This window comes from Sceloporus undulatus, chromosome 7 (genome assembly GCF_019175285.1).
Source record: "Sceloporus undulatus isolate JIND9_A2432 ecotype Alabama chromosome 7, SceUnd_v1.1, whole genome shotgun sequence".
Lineage (NCBI taxonomy): Eukaryota > Metazoa > Chordata > Lepidosauria > Squamata > Phrynosomatidae > Sceloporus > Sceloporus undulatus.
The window spans coordinates 4,391,792-4,412,455 of NC_056528.1; the positions used below are offsets into that span (position 1 = coordinate 4,391,792).

At 46.1% G+C, this 20,664-nt stretch overlaps 1 protein-coding gene across 6 annotated transcripts in view; it reads left to right on the forward strand.

Annotated features, from left to right (window-relative positions):
- AGRN (agrin) overlaps positions 1–20,664 on the forward strand; it is a 268,660-nt gene that overhangs the window by 114,424 nt on the left and 133,572 nt on the right. For all 6 annotated transcript variants that reach the window (XM_042479221.1, XM_042479223.1, XM_042479222.1 and 3 more), the window contains one exon: positions 1,737–1,784. In XM_042479221.1, coding sequence (XP_042335155.1) covers positions 1,737–1,784 — 48 coding nt within the window. The remainder of the gene's footprint in view (positions 1–1,736; positions 1,785–20,664) is intronic.

Consider the following 20,664-nt stretch of genomic DNA (forward strand, 5'->3'; position numbering starts at 1 on the left):
CTTCTTCTCTTTCTCTTTCTCCTTCTCCTACTCCTTCTTCTCTTTCTTCTCCTCTTCCTCTTCCCTCCTCTTCCCCTTCTCCTTTCCCATCTTCTCCTTCTCCTTCTCCTACTCCTACTCCTTCTTCTCTTATTCCTCTTCCCTCCTCTTCTCCTTCTCCTTTCCCATCTTCTCCTTCTCCTTCTCCTTGCTTTTCTAGTCCCTTTTAAGGGGCACCTATTCCGAGACCACGAGAATTGCACCTCCTCATAGTATGATTCTATGTTTTAATGTCTCCCCGTTTTTTGAGTGGAAGGCAAAGATCCAGAGACCCAAAGCCTGCCTAGTTCTTGCACCAATGGCTTCCCTCCTATTTGTTGCATTCCTCCCGAAATGCAATTCGGTTACACTCTCTCTGCCACCGAGCTTCGTCCCTTGCCTCTCCTTCCTTCCAAGTTCTGCTCTGGATGAGAATAGGGGCAGCTGTGCTTGAAGGCTTTTGAGCGCCATTTCTGCCTTTCCTATCCAGTATGGCTCCCATCTACCCGCCAGACCTGTCCCCATCTTCCTGGCTAACAAGCAGCCACTTTCCAAACACGACCCACCAGTCAACTCAAATGGACTTGATGGATCAGTGTCTTGGGAGACCCTGCAGGACAGGTAATAAATAGTTTGATTTGTGTGGCAGCTGGGGTCAGGAGGGACTGTGATGGATTGACTAGCCCAGGGCAGCTCCTGTCACAGGGCCCTTACCTCCCCCAGCACCTAAAGGGAAATGTCTTTTATTATTGCTTCAGTGAACCTTCCCGGTTGCTCCCGCAATGTCTGCAGACTTTTGTTTCGGATCTCACATGAAAATCAGAGAGGTGCATGGTTTTGAGTGCCTGAAAATGCTTACTTTCAGTAAGCGTGAAGAGCAAGAGAGCCAGCATGGTGTAGTGGTTTGACTGGACACCACAATTCAAAATGGACGTTGGGAAACTGGAGCGTGTCCAAAGGAGGGTGACTAAAATGGTGAAGGGTTTTGAAACTATGCCCTATGAGGAACGGTTTAGGGAGCTGGAGATGTTTAGCCTGGAGAAGAGAAGGTTAAGAGGTGATATGATAGCCCTGTTTAAATACTTGAAGGGATGCCATATTGAGGATGCAGCAAGCTTGTTTTCTGCTGCTCCAGAGAACAGGACCTGGAACAATGGATGCAAGCTGCAGAAAAAGAGATTCCACCTCAACATTAGGAGGAATATCCTGGCAGTAAGAGCTGTTTGAGAGTTGAAGATGTTCCCTTGGAGAGTGGTGGAGTCTTCTTCCTTGAAGGTCATTAAACAGAGGCTGAATGGCTATCTGTCGGTATGCTTTGATTGAGAGTTCCTGCATGGCAGAATGGGGTTGGACTAGATGGCCCTTGTGGTCTCTTCCAACTGTATGATTCTATGACTGTTGAGTTGAGAATACAGTTCTGGAGACCAGGGTTCAATTCCCCACTTGGCCGTGATACCCATTGGGTGCCATTGGTTAAGTCACGTGCTCTTTGGCGTTGCTTCTGGCCTCTTAAGACGCATGCATCATTTAAACAGCATGCCTCCAAAGTGACCCAAAGCAGCTTTATTTGGCCTGTCTGTTCGGGCCCTAGGTTGTCTTGCAGTGGGGCAGACTCTACTGCTAGTAACTGCAAGCAAGGAAAACTAACTTGTAGTTAACAAGGCTACAAATACATTTCTCATATTCACAATCCTGTTCTCTCTTCCTTTGCTTTGCAGACAAACCAGGAAACTACTTCCCGCAGCCACTGCCGACGCCTCAGGATGGTGAGTTGCAAAAGATCAGAACATATGCTTAACATTCAGTGTGCACGCGCGTGTGTGTGTATTTGAAAAAGTTAATCTCTTTGGCTGCTATCTCCTGACCTAGTGATCTATTTCACTGCCTCTCTCACATCCCTTCTTACTCCTTCCCGCACAAACGTAGCTGCTCATAGTGAACCAGTTATCCATCTGATGCTAATTTTGATGCTAAAATCAATACTTATGACAATATCTGCATTGTACATGGCTGATGATTTCTGTTTTAGCAAGCTGATACCTACGGGAGGTTCGACTGGGATCTGGGTCCAAGTTACCATGTGCCGTCAATCCAATAACTTCCAAACAATGGGCCTGCAACAGACATGCCAAAGTAAAGCTGCTTCAGGTCACTTTGGAGGCTTGCTGTTTAAATGATGCATGCGTCCTAAGAGGTCGGAAGCTGCACCAAAGCCATGCTCCAGTCCCAAGGACTGGAGCGCAGCTTGGTGCAGCTTCTGGCCTCTTAAGATGCGTGTGTCATTTAAACAGCATACCTCCAAAGTGACCCGAAGCAGCTTTATTTTGGCCTGTCTGTATGGGCCCAATGATAGCTTTATTGGACCAAAATGCGCAATTACATGTTGCAAGCTTTCCAAGTCACACTGGCTTCTTCATCTTGCAAACAGGAGAAAGAAATGGAAGATGTTAGTCCTAGGCATACATTTTCTGTTTCTGGTCTTAGTTCAGATGGTAGGGAGGGCTATCTGTAGGTTGGCACCTCCCTCCTTGGTAAAGTGGTCACTGGTAAATTTTCAAATCCAAGGAAATTTAATGCCCGTTTACAACTCAAAGAAGATGTTTCCTTTGAATCCAGCATGTCTCCTTCCTTTGTGAAGCCACATTGCTCCTATGTAGGTAGAGAACACTCAACTTGTCAGGAAGTCCTCATGTTTTGCATCGGGAAAACTTGTGCTGTGAAATCCAGTTGGGCGATCCCTGGTGCTTCCTTCTTCATGGCCTCATCCCTGCCTTACAGGGTTGTTGTGGGGATAAAAGAGGGGGAAGAGATCCCCGTGAAATGCCTGGGAGGAAAGGCAAGGTCAGAAACAAATTTAGCAAACGGTTATTTCATTTTGTTTGCTTAAGCTTGCTGCAGCGTAGGCTCTGTGAAATCCCCCCCCCCCCGCTTTCAACCTGCTATCTTTAAAAAGCGAAATGAAGCGTGTTAAAAATATCCTCCGCACATGCCTCTGAATCTCCTTGCTTGCAGCCAAATGATCTCATTGCTTTGTATTCTTTGGAATTAATCATAAAAGGAACAATTTGAACCAATTTAAAAGACAACAAATTATGACAGAACTCCCTTTCAAAGCCACATTTTTGTTTTTGGTGAGCTCCTGCATTTGTGCGCCGACTCCCTCCCTCCCTCTTTCTCTGTGTGCACCAGGCCAAAATTCAATGCGCTCCATTTCCTGAGCCCTCTTCGGTGAAATTCCAATCTCACAAACAAACACACGAGGGGTCTTTGAAGAAGAGAGCGCGGAGGGCCATTTTATCCGTTCCCGGAGTATGACTCTCTGCTGTCTTATTTGAAGTGGCTGTGCGCAGTTGTTCCGCCTGATTCTCCAGTGCGTGGGCGCATGCATGTGCCATGAGCTAGATCCGTGTGCCTACTTCCAGCCGCAATGGCATGGAGAGGTTATACATGCTTGCATTCCACCATTGTCAAGCTTAGCCTTTCTTCCCCCCCCCCCCCCCTCCTTTTATTAACATGGTTTTACTATTTGAGCCCAGAATGCAAACTCGGTAGCAACTTGGACTAAATCTGAGATGACAGAGTTTTCTGGCTTTGCTCTTTGAAAAACTGTCTGGTCCAGGGAGACGAAGATGTTGTGCATATAAGCGAGGAATGCCGACTAAGTTGTGCACTTCACTTACGATCTTGCTTGTGTATATATGCATGTTAAATTTCATTTAAATTCAGCACTTCTGCCAAAGTATACCCACTTTCCACACAGATAATGCACCTGCCCCAGCAGGTTGTGGTTTGCATTCATACAGCTTTCTCTAATATCAGGATACATATAGATGCAGCCCTAGAAAATTGCATCCACAAGCCTACTGAGCTGGCAAGGAATTGTTAATGGTTTCCATGTGTTTCCCCTTGACGGAAGGAGATTGACACCGCTTTGGAGTGTTTTTGGAGCCCTTTTGAAAATTATACGCTGTCCCTGAGTTTTGGAACAAACAAGCCGGAAGAAGACTTGTCATGATTGACAAATAGGGAGAGCCTACTTCCTCAGGTGCATTTGAAGGAATAGATTTGAGTCTATGAGGAAGTAGGCTCAAGTCTATGAAGGTTCTTTCTTTCGGTTAGTCTCAAAGGTGCTACTAGATCCCTTTGCATACTGCTTTTCCAGATTACCATTGCTATGTCTTTGAATATTGTGTATCTGGTTATGATAACATTTTCCGCTACTTCAGTTTTCAGGACTGCTAGCTTGGCTATTATTATTATTATTATTATTATTATTATTATTATTAATCACTTAAAAATGTGCTTTTCAGACCTTAGATATGAACTATCCAGCAATTCAGGTTTAGCAACGTGTTCCTGTATTGCTTTGCAGAGTAACAGGTGTTTGATGTGGCAACTCAGAAGTCTCAGAAAAGTCTTGGAAGCCCATGTGCAATGCTCTTCCCAAGCAGCTGCATTGATTTAGAAAGTATGGATCCATTTGCAAATGGACCTCCTTTTGAGGTGACCTGTTTTTCTTTGTTCCACTTCTTGGATGGCATAAAAGTGTCCAAGGACACTGCTGTGGACATGGTTGTTGCCGTTGATGCTGACATGGATGAGGGCAAAGTTAAAATGAGGAGAGGGGATTTCAGTGTTGGAGGGAGGGATTATGGTTAAGAAAGGACATTTCCCTCTCTGCCTCTTAATGCAGATGGCAAAGAGCTAGAATAGAAACCTAGGTAGATCCAGAGTGGAATCTGGACGCTTACAGATAGAGTCAGATTGAAACCTGTTGGGTTACTATTGGAGCCAGAAACATAGAATCATAAAGTTGGAAGAGACTCCAAGGGCCATCCAATCTAACCTTCTTCTGCCATGCAGGAACTCACAATTAAAGCATCCCTGACAGATGGCCATCCAGCCTGTTTGAAAACCTCCAAAGAAGGAGACTTGACCAATCTCCAAGGGAAGTGTGTTCCATTGCCGAACAGCTCTCACTGCCAGGAATTTCCTCCTAATGTTTAGATGGAATCTGTACTTTGCATCCATTCTTCCGAGTCCTATTCCTTGGAGCAGCAGAAAACAAGCTTGCTCCATCTTCAATATGACAGGGCTATCATATCGCCTCTTAACCTTCTCTTCCCCAGGCTGAACATACCCAGCTCCCCAAGTGTCTCTTCTTAAGGCATGGTTTCCATGCCTTTGCCTTCATCTGAAGCTGAGACAGTGTGACTTGCCCAAGGTCATCCAGCAGGTTTCAGCTAGATTACATTGTGGTTAACTTCTGTCAAGTTGACTTCACTTACAACGACGCTATGAATGGGAGGCCTCCAAGTCAAGCCCTGTTTGGGTCTTGCAAACACAAAGCCTTGGCTTCCTTTATTGAGTCTATCCACCTGTAACATGGCCTTCATCTTTTCCTACTGCCATCTACCTTGCCAAGCATCTTTTCTTTCTTTCTAAAGAAACATGTATTTTCATGATATGGCCAAAGCAGGACAGCCTCAGTTTAGGCATCTTAGGGCCCGAACAGACCGGCCAAAATAAAGCTGCTTCGGGTCACTTTGGAGGTATGCTGTTTAAATGATGCATGCGTCCTAAGAGTCCAAAAGCCACGCCAAAGCCATCCTCCAGTCCAAAGGAATGGAGCGCAGCTTTGGCAAAGCTTCTGGCCTCTTAAGATGCGAAAGCTGCGCTCCATTCCTTTGGACTGGAGGATGGCTTTGGCGTGGCTTTTGGACTCTTAGGACGCATGCATCATTTAAACAGCATACCTCCAAAGTGACCCGAAGCAGCTTTATTTTGGCTTGTCTGTTTGGGCCCTTTGCTTCTTGGAAGAATTCAGGCTTCATTTGCTCTAGGACCCATGTCTTGTCTTTTTGGTAGTCCATGGCTTCTGCAGAACTGTCCTCCGGCACCGCATTTCAAATAACTAGATTACTTCTAGGTACATCACACATGCATAAGGTTTCCTTTCCTGCACCCCCACTTCAAAAACCAATGGTGAGCTAATGTTTAAAAACCAGCATCTGATTAATGGTTTGCTAATTCCTTCCTTTCTTTCTTTTCCCTTTCCTTTTTGTCAAAAACAGGGGAGCAACGAAGGCTCAATTAAAAAAAAATATCCACATGTGATTAATCTATAATTGGACCAAGGGCGTGTTGTTTAAAAATAAAAACGAACGTAGGTGTAGCTTGGATCCTGGTGCTGTGAAATATTAATAAACCAAGCCCATCCAGATGACACCTTCCATTAAAAAGAATGCATCCTATCCAAAATACTCTCTCCGAAATAGCACCTGTTTATTTGTTTTGCACCCATCATGGTGCAATGGTGAAGGTAGGGCTGAGCTGGTTGCTGGCTTTAAAAGAGGGTTCCTTTTGAAATATAGGACATGAGGGGGAGATACCTTCCTTCTTCCCCACCTCCTGTCACCTTGCTTCTGTTCAAGCCTGTTCCTTTTAATTGATGAATCATCTGAATTTGCATAGGGATGCTACAAGGAAGGCTGCCTGCGGAATGACTATTTGTAACTCTAAATGGGCATGAGCAACGATGTTTGCCAACATCAAAAGAGGAGAGGGCTCCTCTCCCTTTAATGGTTGTGTAGAAGAGGGAATATCAACAAGTGTCCTTTCTTACCTGGTTGCCTGACAAGCAAGTCCTAGAATCATAGAATCATAGAATCGTAGAGTTGGAAGAGACCCCAAGGGCCATCCAGTCCAACCCCATTCTGCCATGCAGGAAATCACAATCAAAGCATCCCTGAGAGATGGCCATCCAGCCTCTGTTTAAGGACCTCCAAAGAAGGAGCCTCCACTACACTCCGAACTACACTCCGAGGGAGTTTGTTCCACTGTCGAACAGCCCTTACTGTCAGGAAGATTCTCCTAATGTTGAGGTGGAATCTCTTTTCCTATAGTTTGCATCCATTGCTCCGTATCCTATTCTCTGGAGCAGCAGAAAACATGCTTGCTCCATCTTCAATGACATCCCTTCAAATAGTTAAATAGGGCTATCATATCACCTCTTAACCTTCTCTTCTCCAGGCTAAACATCCCCAGCTCCCTAAGTCGTTCCTTGTAGGGCATGGTTTCATTCCCGCTTCCACATAACCATTAAAGCTATAACAACCCTCTCCAATTTGCAATTTTACAACCCGAAGGTGGCCCTATCCTAGGTTTTCTTGGCAAGATTTATTCAGAGTGGTATTGCCGTTGCCAAGGCCGTGATGTGGTTTCACGGCGGAGCAGGGATTCAAACCCTGGTCTCCTGGAGTCTTCATGCAACACTCAAACCACTACACCATGCTGGGCCCTAACATCATTGGCACTGAGCGTGTCCAAAGGAGGGTGACCAAAATGGTGATGGGTCTGGAAACCATGCCCTATGAGGAAGGACTTAGGGAGCTGGGGATGTTTAGCCTGGAGAAGAGATGGTTAAGAGGTGATATGATAGCCCTGTTTAAATACTTGAAGGGATGCCATATTGAGGAGGGAGCAAGCTTGTTTTCTGCTGCTCCAGAGAATAGGACTGGGAACAATGGATGCGAACTAGAGGAAAAGAGACTCCACTTTAACATTCTTGATGGTAAGAGCTATTTGACAGTGGAACACACTCCATCACAGAGGGGTTGAGCCTCTTTCTACGACCTATAAGTGCTCACATCTTGTGATTTCAGAGCTTTGCCTCAGCACATTTTTCCTTGAGCCTGCACATTCCTAAGCATATGGCCCTAGTGATGAAGACTAGAAACCTGGGCTTTTTGAAAGACTAGATGTGTAGGGAACCAAATTCTCTTCCAAAATGTCTTTCCACTATTCTGAATGCAAAGTGCCATCATAAGGATGAGATCGGTGGCTTTATCTTATGCATAAAGCAACCCTCAAAGAGTGTTAGATGGTTGGATTTCTGCATATACCTCCTACGCCCCCCACGACTCCCAGTTTGATCTCCAAACTGGCCTTATTCTGGATCGCATGGAATGTTAGTTTCTCCCTTTTCATCTCTCCAACTCGGCGTGTGTTCCAAACAGTTTGTGTCATGTTAACATAGCGGTCCAGTGGGACACAAATGTTTTCCCCCTTCTTCCGCCTTACCTTTCTCTTTTCGTGTAACCAAGGGCAACAAGGCGCCACATTCACTTGAAAGGCCTTAATAATTGCTTGTAGTGCTTCTTTTACCAAAAAAGAAAGAAAAAGGAAGAATATATATATATATATATATATATATATATGGGGATGAACAAAGCCAAGAGATCAAACTGTGGGGCATCTGGATGAAATTGCCTTCTTGGGTTTTTATTTTTAATGGCTTTTCTCTCGTAGTTTCAGGTGCAAGAGAAGGTGGTCCGTATGCAGATAAAATGAGATAATGGAACTCAGAGCGGTGGATATTTGTTCCATGAACAGAAATAAATGTCTGTCTTGGGGAAGGCATTCCTGATGGGGCCTATTTATAAGCGAAGCCTGAAAATAACTTGTTAACGGTTAATGCTGCTCCGTGTCCTCGTCTCCGAAACTGCTTTCCTGCTTAGCATTAAGCATCGGTTGCTGCAGGGCCAGGAGCTTCCAGAATGTTGTTTGTGTGGCAGTGGCTCTCCTGCAAAGTGTGGACCTTAGTGGGTGCCCAGCAATGCCAAGTGCTGGCGTTGGCCCTTGGGTTAGGATATGAGAGACCCGGGACCCATTCACACTGAACCATAATAGTAATGGCTAAGTCTTTTTACTGACCAATGAAAGGATGGAAGGCTGAGTCAACCTTGGAGCCCCTGGGATCAAACTCACAACCTTGTGGCTGCAGTAATAGCGCTATGATTCCACCTTAACTGCCACGGTGGCATCTTATGGGATCCTGGAACTGGTACTTTGGGGAAGCACTAGATCTCTCTGGTTGAGAATCGTAAATGCCCCTCTCTGAAACTGCAAATCCCAGCATTCCATAAGATGGAACCATGGCAGTTAGAGTGGAATAATAGCACTGTAACTGCATAAGGTAAAAAGGGCTCCCAAGCTTGAATTTCCACTCACTCCTTGAAACGTATTAAATCATCTCAGGCCAGTTGCTACTTTTGATCTGGCCTACCTTACAGATGTATTGTGTGCATGCATTGAGCAGGAGGACATTTATGTACACCATTGATAGTGGAAGACACTCATTCTTTGGAGGCTTTTAAAGAGAGGCTGGATGGTAAATCTGGCAGGGGTGCTTTCATTGTGTATTCCTGCATGGCAGAATGCGGTTGGATTGGATGGTCCTTGAAGTCTCTTGCAACTCTCGGATTCTGTGATCTTGAGCTCCTTGGAGAAAGAACAGGATAACAGTGTATTATGATGTAGCTTCAGCTGCTCTAGTGTGTTCTCTTCCTCCTAGAAGTGGAAATCCATGATCTGCACCCCTTGCCCAAAGCTGGTGGCATCAACCCCTTGGAGTGGCTAAAAGTCCTGAGGTTTCTTTGTTTTAGTTCTCCATCCCTCACTTACTTCCTTCCTTCCTTCCTTCCTTCCTTCCTTCCTTCCTTTCTTTCTTGCACACATTCCATTTCCCTGGTTCCCTTTAAATTAGGAATGAACTAAGCTGGAAAAATATGGGTCATATATATACACACATACATAAAGAGCGCACACTTCAGCAGAACTCCATTGCCGCTTGGCAAGGCAAGGAACTCTCTTGGGTCATTGTGAATGCCTTCTCTAATCGTGCCCTCCAGCTCTGGGTGAGCCTTGAGGGCACCCCGAATTCAGAGCAAATGAACAGCAGGGGGAAGGGTTAGCAAAGGGGGAGGCAGAGCCATCACAGAGGAGCCGGGGTGGGAGAGGCCAAGGATCACAGTTTCTGAGAAGAGATGTCAGCATCCATCTGTTACTCGCCCATTTCCTTGATTGTGGCGCCTTGTCTCTCTGCACAGGGATTCTTGATGACAAATGATTCTGCTGCGCTCATTCTCCAAGCTCTTTCACAGCTGTCATAGATCACCATCTTCCTGTTCTATGTCCTTCCAATGATGATGTTGCTCTTTAGCTTAGGACGTAGGCGGGCAACTTAGCAGGCCTGGATGGTGGGGATTTGGGGCATCTCGCGGGCTGCCAGATATACAATGCCACCCACAAAGTGGTCAGAAGGCAGGATTGACAATGTCCCATATGTTAGTGTTTGGAATCCAGTACAATTATTGTCATGGTTCTAGGTCAGTGATGGCGAACCTATGGCATGCGTGCCAGAGGTGGCACTCAGAGCCCTCTTTGTGGGCACACATGCTGTCACCCTAGCACAGAGTTTGCCAGAGTTTCGTACTAGAAAGCCAGAGAGACGTGGCACTTCACAATAAATAAGTGGGGTCTGGGTTGCAGTTTGGGCACTCGGTCTGTAAAAGGTTCACCATTACTGTTCTAGGTTATGGCAACCCTTTCTTGGGGTCTTCCTGGCCAGATTTCTTCAGAAGGGGTTTGCTTTGTTCTCAGGCTCAGACCGTGTGACTTGCCCAAGGCCAGCCAGTAGGTTTCCATGGCTGATCAGGGCTTCAGATGCTGGTCTCTTGGGGTCCTGGTCCAACCTAGAATCATAGAGTTGGAAGAGACCGCAAGGGCCATCCAGTCCAACCCCATTCTGCCATGCAGGAACTCTCAATCAAAGCATCCCCATTGACAGATGGCCATCCAGCCTCTGTTTAAAGACCTCCAGGGAAGGAGACTCCACTACTCTCCAATGGACTGTCGAACAGCCCTTACTGTCAGGAAGTTCCTCCTAATACAGTGGTACCTCGGGATACGAAATACCCAGGTTACGAAATTTCCGGGATACGAAAAAATCCCATTGGAAATCATTGTTCCGGGTTACGAATGTTGTTTCGGGTTACGAAAAAATTTTTTGGTGCTTTTCGGCGCTTTTTCGCACGAAACGCGGCTTTTCCCCATTAGCGCCTATGGCAATTCGGCTTACGAAGGCTTTTCGGGTTACGAAAGCGGCCGCGGAACGAATTAATTTCGTAACCCGAGGGAGCAGTGTATTGAGGTAGAATCTCTTTTCCTGCAGCTTGCATCCATTGTTCGGGGTCCTTGTTCTCTAGAGCAGCAGAAAACAATCTTGCTCCCTCCTCAGTATGACATCCCTTCAAGTATTTAAACAGAGCTATGCAACCCAGTACACTGTACTGCTTCCCAGGGACACTTCCAATCCTACATCTCTTGGACCCCCAACTCGTGAATACACAGCAGTCAGGTTAGGGTACACTTGGCACAGAGCTGCTACTTTTCCTCTTGGGAGTAGCAAGGTGATCTTTTTATGGCCGCTCTTAAACTCTGGAATTAGGAAAGGCAGAATGGTCCACTCTTTGCTGCCCTTCCTTTTAAAAATTCAGCCGGGGTTTTAGTACTTACGGTTTCTGAAGAAAGGGCATCAGAAGGTGCTGTACTGTTGAACCGCTTCAAATTGCTTTTTAAATCCTTTTAGCTGTAGATTTTAAATGGTTTTGCTGTGATTAGTTTAATCTTATTTTAATGTTAACTCCTGTATGCGCTTAGCTATATTGTACTTGCTTTAAATTGTAAGCCATCTTTGGTCCCAGTTTTGGGGGAAAGCCGAACATCATGATGATGGTGATGGTGATCATCATTTTATAATGACGAGATTTCCATGGGTTTTAGGGTTCCCGCAAGTGGTGAGATCTTGTGGGAGCCTTAGGAGGCAGGTCTTCATGTCTTACAAGAGGAGAGAACTTGCTTGTGAGATCTCATGGTTCTCACAATATGTGCAATCTTGTGGAAGCCATGAGACCTCACAAGGAAGCTCTACTTCTGTGAGGTTTGAAGGGGTCTTATGGATCATAGAATCATAGAATCATGGAATCGTAGAGTTGGAAGACACCACAAGGGCCATCCAGTCCAACCCCCTGCCATGCAGGAAATCCATATCAAAGCATCCCCGACAGATGGCCATCCAGCCTCTGCTTAAAGACCTCCAAGGAAGGAGACTCCACTACACTTCGAGGGAGTTTGTTCCACTGTCGAACAGCCCTTATTGTCAGGAAGTTCCTCCTAATGTTGAGCTGGAATCTCTTTTCCTGCAGCTTGGATCCATTGTTACTGTTCTCTGGAGCAGCAGAAAACAAGCTTGTTCCCTCCTCGATGTGACATGTGCCTCATATGTCCTGGTCAGTTTAGAGCTGGCCTGGAAAATGGGAAGAATCTATCCTATATTGCTCAGCAAAAACCCCCTTGCAACTCTATCAAAAATCCAATTCTGATTTGGAATAAATGACATTTTTTAATGTTAAGCACTGCCAGGAGGGCCTGCAACCTATTCAAAGGGTGAATTTCCACTTCTGAAAGCTTCCCAGAGAAGCAGTCCGCCCTTCTTTATGTCCAGGAAAAAAATTGCAATCTGGGTATTTTTAAGCAGCTGAAGCCCAAAAAACAAAACCGTTGGGGACTTTGGCCCTGGGGCTGCCTTTGGCCTGCTGCTGGCTTAGCAAGAAGGCAAGTCAATGAAGACACAATAGAGGTGTACATAAGTTTGCACAGTGTGGAGAAAAGAGATAGTAGGAAAGGTTTCTTTCTCTCCCGAGAAGGAGAAGAACCAAGTGTGGTCATCCACTGAAGCTGAATTCGGGACAGAAATAGAAGTCCTTTATCACAGAGTGCTTAGATGAATTGTTGGATTCACTGCCATGGGATGTAATAATGGCTGCCCACCTAAAGGGCCATCTGTCAGGTATGCTTTGACTGAGAGTTCCTGCATGGCAGGGGGTTGGACTGGATGGCCCTTATGGTCTCTTCCAACTCTATGACTCTATGATTAAATGAGCTTGGATGCATTAATGGAGATGAATTCTTATTCCATTCTGAGATCTGGTCTATGCACATCGCAAAATGAAGTGGTATGCTCCTAAAGCCCCTTTTCTCTGTTAGTTGGTGTTATTTCTTGAACAACCAAAACAGAAGCACTGAGTTCAAGTCCTGCTAATCTGGCTAGTAGGCAGTTAATTCCAGAAGACCCGCAGTGGACAGATATTTGGGCTGAGGATCTTCCAGCCTTGACAACCTCTATCTCAGATTAGCTAGGAAAGAATCCCAGCCCCTCCTGCGTTGTTTGCAGGGCAGGTGTGTGCGAATGGCTCTTTATAGCCTCATAATAATCCCAGGAGTGATGCAGGAAGGAAAGAGAAACCACATGATAAATTAAATATCGGAAAAGCCACTTTCTCTCCTTTGTCAGCCCCATAAATACTGGGATTGCTGGGTATTGCTCGCTGGCATTTGGGGCCATCCCAGGGCGGGAGGCAAGACGTGTTTCTTTTTCCAAGACTGTCTCCGGTTAGCCAGTTAGCCGATTAAACATGAAAAGCGCTGTAAATTTTCCGTCACTTGGGCACTCCTTTGGCGCTCCCGATATGGCTTGGAAAGTCTGAATAATTAAACTGCATTCCAGTTCCTAGTCTGTCTGTGGGGTCAGCTGTCCCAATTTCAGAAGCGTTTGGTTTAAATCTATGGATTCATCTGTTTCTCACCTGTACAAAACAATCATAGAACATTTGCCAGCTTTATTTGGAGATGTCAGAGATTGAACCTGGACGCAGGGCAGATGCATTGGGCTGGAGCTCCTGCTCTCTTTTCCCATTGCCCTTGCAAGTTTCTCCTCTGCTCTTGACTCCTTGAGTAGATCATCCCACCTGATCCTTGCTCTTCAGATGCCTGCCACTTGCGCTCCCTGCAGCACATCGTCTTCCTTGGCCCTTGAAGCCAAGCAGAACATTTCCCTCCTGTCGTCGCCGCTGCCTTGAACTCCAGCCTTCCATCACTATCCATTTCCCCCGCAGGACTAAGAATGTTCATGAATATTCTGGAAGCACTTGCAACATTGCTTAACACAGATTAAAAACCTTCTTAATAGACTTCATCCACCTCTCTGGTCCCATAGACCTCGGTGCTTAAGCCGAGCGCTAAATGGGGCGGCCCTTTCCCTCTCTTGCCAAAGAACCTTTCAAGGGCTCTGCAGCCATTCCAATCTGCACTTGAGTAATTGTCGGAACACTCCAGGCTAATAAGCCCCACATTGAAGATGTAGATTGACATTTGGAATGGTTCTTCGTATCCAGTGGGATACTTTCGAGTAGGCACTGACGCAGATGAATACGGCGTTTCCCAAACTTCTAATTCCAGAGGCTCCTGTTTCATTCAGGATTAAAATGCAAGGCCTGACTCGTTTTTAAACTCCAAAAGATATGGGTAGATTTCTTGTTTTGATCCTCATTGACAAGGCATTTTTTTGGGAACTGTGGGATAGTTCCGCCGGAGCCCTGCCCTTTCCTTTATTCAAGAATGAGTGGAGCTGGGAAAGCCTGCTATTTTGGACTATTATTTTGGACTACAGCACTCACAATTCCCAAACCAGCATGCCCAATGGGAATTGGAGTTCATAAAAGTAATGTTTCCAGTACAAACCCCAGGGCTCCATAGGATGCAACCGTGGAAGTTCAAGGGGAACCATAGCACTCTAATGGTGTAGCGTGAAAGGGCCCTCAGTCCCTGAAGCAGTTTGAACAAGTATTGAAAAGCACCAAAAAGAGTCAAAAAATGAGTTGTCAAAAGGCGAGGGGATGCCTGAAAATCATTCATACCTAGGACTATTCCATTTGCTGTGTTTGCATTCCCTTGATCGCTTTGCCTGCACCTTTTCCTTCGACGACTGAACTATATTTCTAAGTGCTCCACTGAAACCTGAAGTTACTGCAAAGCTAGAAATCTGGGGAGCAAAGGCAGATTTCGCAGGAGGGACAGAATGGTTATTTGGCAGACTCATTTTGTCCCCCTCCTATAGCTACAGCCTCGGACTCCTGTCTGTCTGTCTGACTGCCAGCAGCTATCCAGGGTTTCTGGATGAGAGAGATATTTTGCTATCACTTTTTCCTAATGAACTGGAGATGCCAGAGATTTGACTTTCAGATGCGGGGACCTTGCGAGTGCAAAACAAGGTGCTCTGCCACTGAGCTGTAGTCTCTGCGGGACTCCCTTCATTTTGCAAATTTAATTAAAGGCCTTTGGTCCAGGGGAGATGTTTATCTAGGTTCCTCTTTGCCATCGCCGTTCCTTTAAGCACAAGAAAAGAAAATCAATTTAATCACAGTTATATTTAAATAGTTCAGACTATCAATAGGCAAGGGGATCATATCTCTGCGCTCTCAGATGTGTGCGTAGGCTCCTGCGTTTTCGGCTGGCATATGGTCATGTCCTCCCAAGAGCTACTAGGAATCAAATAGTATGAACTAGTCTGGATATTATTGTTGTTGTTGTTGTTGTTGTTGTCATGCAATGCCTGGGAACGCTTCTCTGAACACCATAAACACTCTGTGACAACGGAAGTTGCTGAATTGTAGTTCTCAGCGGCTTTGGTCAGCATAGTAAATGGCGAGGCCGAAAAGGAGATGCTGTCTAACAACATGCTCATCCCTGCTCTGATCATAGCGGGCATGTCTCCGCGGGCCATTAAGGCCCCATTCCTTCTTATAGAGTAATCGGTGTGCGATCCGAATCGATGGATCGATTCGACAGTGGAGCGTGGTTCCCACTACATTTGCCCCGATCACACTGTTTCCCTCCAAAACAATCCGCTTGCGGTTCCCATTCACAAAGGAATCGATTCAAAATGATTCGGTTCCAGCCAGCCGAAGGGGAAATTAGACATTCCGATCCGCAGGTGGTTCACGCTTGCACAGATTCGATTTGTCGCAAAAGAAGTGGGAAAAAATCTGCGTCAAAAAGTCATGGGTCAAATGAGTCTAGCGCATGGCCCCCCTCTCGGAATTGCTTCGGTGATTCGGATTAAGTGGGAACCGGGGTCATTTGAACCGTTTCAAACCGATTCACGATCCGGTTTAAAAGGTAGTGGGAATGAGGTTTAAAACTGGTTTCCGCTTGCCCTTGCTGGAACCTGTCCAGATGATGCAGAGTCAAAGCCCAATTTGTGTGTGGACTTCACATGGGAAGTCCAGTTCCGCACTGAATCCAGGCCATCCCTACCTTAGAATGAATTTTAAAAACGTACCTTTTGTTCCAATCTCCCAGGAAAATCCAGAGTGATACAGAGCAGCTGTTTGCACATGTGTCCCACTGTGCCACCCACTGGCACCACCACTGGCATGAGTCACTCCCTCCGATGTCACAGGGAGATGCCCAGCCGTGAGATCAATGCTGGGCAATTTGTTTGCAACCTCACAACTAACACAACTTGGACAACACATGTGTAGACAGAGCTTTGGGCCAGGATACTTCGAAAGCATCCTGGAGAGTTCTGGCCTATGTAAACCCACCCGATTTGACCCAATCCGTACCTGACCCTGACACAGTCTGGGCAACCAGCCAAAGGCTCACAGCCAGCAGCCAATGAGTAAACCCAGCCACCAAGTAGCTTACAGTATAGTACTTACCTTACTGTAGTAAATACAAGCCTTAAGTCTCAGAGCTCAGCAATGGCCAAGTCAGGTAAACGGCATCCAGAGTCTACAAATACAGTTTAGGTCACCGAGTTCAGGAACATGACGGGGACCCAGGTAGGTCAGATAATCTCTTGACAACTTCTGGAAGGCAAGGCTGGGAATTTATAGATCAGCAGCTCAACGCAGCTGCTCCTTAATTCATTGCTACTTCTTATAAATCCTCGGAGACCTCCGCAAGCCTACCTTTTCATTGTCTCCCCTCAACAAAAGTAGGTAGGAGTAAGTGATCTTCTATATCTGAATGAGCAAGACTCTTTGCCAGAACTGGTACTGCACTGTGGTCTGTTTCTGAGGCATGCGGGTCTGGGAACTCATTCCCCTTGCTCTGGTTCAGCAGCAGTTCCCAGCATCCACTACTTCCGTCTCTGAGTCAAGGTCCATATCCATGTTCTGTAAGTAGGGCATGACACTACCAGTTAGTAAATATTTGAAGGGATGTCATATTGAAGAGGGAGCAAGCTTGTTTTCTGCTGCTCTAGAGAACAGGACCCGGAACAATGGATGCAAGATACAGGAAAAGATATTCCACCTCAACATTAGGAGGAACATCCTGATAGTAAGGGCTGTTTGACAGTGGAACACACTCCTTCCTAGTAGAGTGGTGGAGTCTCCCTCCTTGGAGGTCTTTAAACAAAGGCTGGATGGCCATCTGTCAATGGGGATGCTTTGATTGAGAGTTCCTGCATGGCAGAATGAGGATGGACTGGATGGCCCTTGGGGTCTCTTCCAACTCTAGGAGTCTCTGATTCAATTATTCTTTCTTTGGAGGTCTTTAAGCAGAGGCTGGATAGCCATCTATCAATGGGGATGCATTGATTGAGAGTTCCTGCATGGCAGGGGTTGGACTGGATGGCCCTTGGGGTCTCTTCCAACTCTATGATTCTATGATTCTAGTAGTTTATACCTTGACTTGTGGTGGCCCCATGGATTTCATAGGCTTTTCTTAGGCAAGGGATGCTATGAAGTTGTTGGCCATGGCTTTCCTTTGAAATGTCACCTACAGCACCTGAGATTCTTTCGAATCTCCTCTTCTCAATATTAACCAGCCCCAGACAGAATCTGATACCATCAGAGTATTTAGCCCCCTGTATCAATTACAAGACTAAACGGAGACACAAAAAGAAGACCTAAGGATACTGTTCTGCTTTGACTCTCATCAGCCTCTGATAGTATGGCCAATGGTTGGGGACTATGGGCATTGCAGATGAGCATCACCAACAGCACAGAAGTGATCAGCCCCTGCCAATAGTTGGAGACTATGGATATTATATTCTAACTTTGTTGAGGAGACATTACTCCCATCACTGGTATATAGGCAGTCTTACCCATTTGGATAGGCAGCAGGATATCTCCCAAGCTCGGTTGGAGCAATAAAGCTACCTCTACTCAAGGGAAGGAATGTGGATTCCAGGGCACACGCCAGCGTGCTCACACATGTATTTACTCCGAAGCTTTGTGCATCTTTGTTCTCAGTCCTTTTTCAAAAGTTAGCCTTCTTTGCGTTCCATGGCTCTCTGCCGTCTCACAGGCTGAGCATTTATAGAAAAGTGGGGGTGGGCATTAAAAGACCCTGACCCTTCTGTCTTCGTCTGTGAAATCCTTGGAACAGCGGTGGGTAAAGTGTGACCCATGGGATGCCAAAGTGCAGTCCTTGATGCCCTGTGACAAAGTTCCCTCCAGCTCCAGAGTTCACACATATTTTGGGATGATTCTTCATTTGAAAATGAGCCCAAAGCACCCCAAAATGGATGTGAATGCAGTAGTTCAGTTCTTCTCTCACTGCAGATAAGGATCCAAAAAACACAGCCAAAATGGCATCTGGCAATGCTGTTGCATAACTTCTCGGCCTTGAAATGCAATGGCACAACATGCTGGGTGACACACAAGGGGAATGTCCTTCCCAACACATTTGCCTACTCTTGTCCTAAAAGATCAGGCAATCTAAAATATTAGAATTACAACACTATGTTGCATGTTCAGCATTGACTTATCAGCTTTGGTTTGAGTTAGCAGAGCCATGGTGCTAATGAAGTTTGCCTATATATATAAGGCGGGTTACACACTGCCATTTAGTACGTACTCTATACGTACTAGGGTTAGGAAGGGGCGGTGCTTCCGCCCCCCCCAACCCTAGTACGTATAGAATATGTACAAGATGGCGGCGCCCTGTTCATACGGGTGCCGCCATCTTTACGTATCGGATGCTGTGCGTCCGGACGTTGTGCAGCGTCTATGACGTCGTGAGTCCGCCCCAGGCGCCTTGCGACATCATAGAGGCACCGCAAAAAGAAGCTCCAAAATGGAGCTTCTTTTTTGCTCTGCGCGGGAGCTGTGCGGTGTGGCTGCTGCGGCTCCCTCACGGAGCAAATGGCACCGGCGGGAGACCGCCTCAAAGCGGCTGTCTATAACCCGCCTAAGTGTGTATTTCTTAAGGCGAAGAAAAGTTACTTCTGCAGACTGCAACTTTTGGAACCTCCCAGCCACTATGGCCTTACAGTATTTGTCTTGCATTCATTCCCAGTCAAATTAGTAAGCAACCCTGTGTCATTGAATGCATTATTCCGGCTTCCAATGCCAACTCTTATGTTAAAGAAGTAATGCCCAGGAACACAACAGCTTTGTTAACTGAGGAATCCTTGCACATCGCTCTTGGAAACAATGACCCTATGAGCAGCTGGTGTGTGGGGCAGGTGATGGTATCCCTAAGGAAACAGGTCGAAGAACAGACCTGTGTCACCTTGACCGTTTAGTGGATTAAACATGATCCAAAAGGATTAGGAGCTTGGACTGAGAAGGAACAAAACCCGCTTGCTCATCCCACGCATAAGAAGGGAAAAGACCTTCCTTTCCCCCAGGAGCCCTTGAGAGCAGAAATTTCTACATTGCAATTGTTCTTATGTCCAGAATTACTAACACACACAAAAATTGTAGTGAAGGAACAGGACAGTTGGCAAGCAGAGCAATAAAGCCAAAGCTTGCACATCCAACCTGGTAGATACGTACTTCTTTGCTTATTCCATTCTTTGAATGCAAGGGAGGAGGAATATCACATCTCCTCCTTTCTTTAGGTATGATCAATGAATAATAAATAATACAACTTTTATTCATATCCCACTCTTCTGTAGCAATACGATCAGAGCAGCTCACAGTAAAACGTCCACATACATTGTAATACATAAAAGATTAGGAGAGGATTTGGGGTTCGAATATCGGCTTGGTCACGAAACCCAAAGGGTGACCTTGTGCAAGGCACACACTCTCAGCCTCAGGGGAAGGCAATGGCAAACCTCCTTGGAGCAAATCTTGCCAAGAAACCCCCATAATAGGTTCGCCTTAGGGTTGCCGTAAGTTGGAGACGACTCAAATCAAATCAAATCAAAAATTTGGAAGCAGCCGAGAGCGTTTTCGACAAGGTTGTCTTGCGGTGTTAAAATAAGCCTTCCCAGTCAAGGGCGAGAAAAGTGGTGAGTATTTTCCGAACTTCGCTCCTGCGCCGGTTTCCTCCACCTTGAGCTGCTTCTCGGAGTCGGCCTCCTTTCTCCGGAGCCAAGGGCAGGGGTCATGGAAGTCTCTCTGGGGCCTAGCAAGGAGCATCAGCCCGGCTTATCGTCAAAGCTGTGGCTGTCTGGGGGAATTTGTTGTGTGGAGCACTGACACAGGTGGACACTGCAGCCCCAGGCTTTCACAAGATGGATTACTGCTAGGGTAGATCAATTTCTGCACTCAAGCTGCTGGAAGTCAGCTGCAGACACTTCAGAAAGCCACTCTATGTGCATGTGTCTGTTGTGTGCGTGTGTTGCCTGTGTGCGCTGTGTGTTTGCCAGCTGCCAAGGGAATGCAATGAAAGCACGGTGAGAGGATGGGAGGAGAGGAAAGAGGGCCACAGCATGGCTTCACTCCATTAAACCTGCTCCGCGATGCCGCTGTCCCCCCTTTTTCTTTCCCTGGCTATGAATCCACTTGGCAGAACGCGACAACTCATATTGGCTTGTGTCAAAAAAGAAATAGGCCGGGATTAGCCTGCAAAGCCGACAGCTGCGCACCAAAGGGGAGGAAAATGGATTGATCAGTTTACATGCTTTTATTTTTCAAAGTTTGATGTCTTTTCTTGTTTTAATAGCCTTCTTCTCAATATGATTGAATTTTAATCCTCTCTCCCCTAAGGAGACAAGCA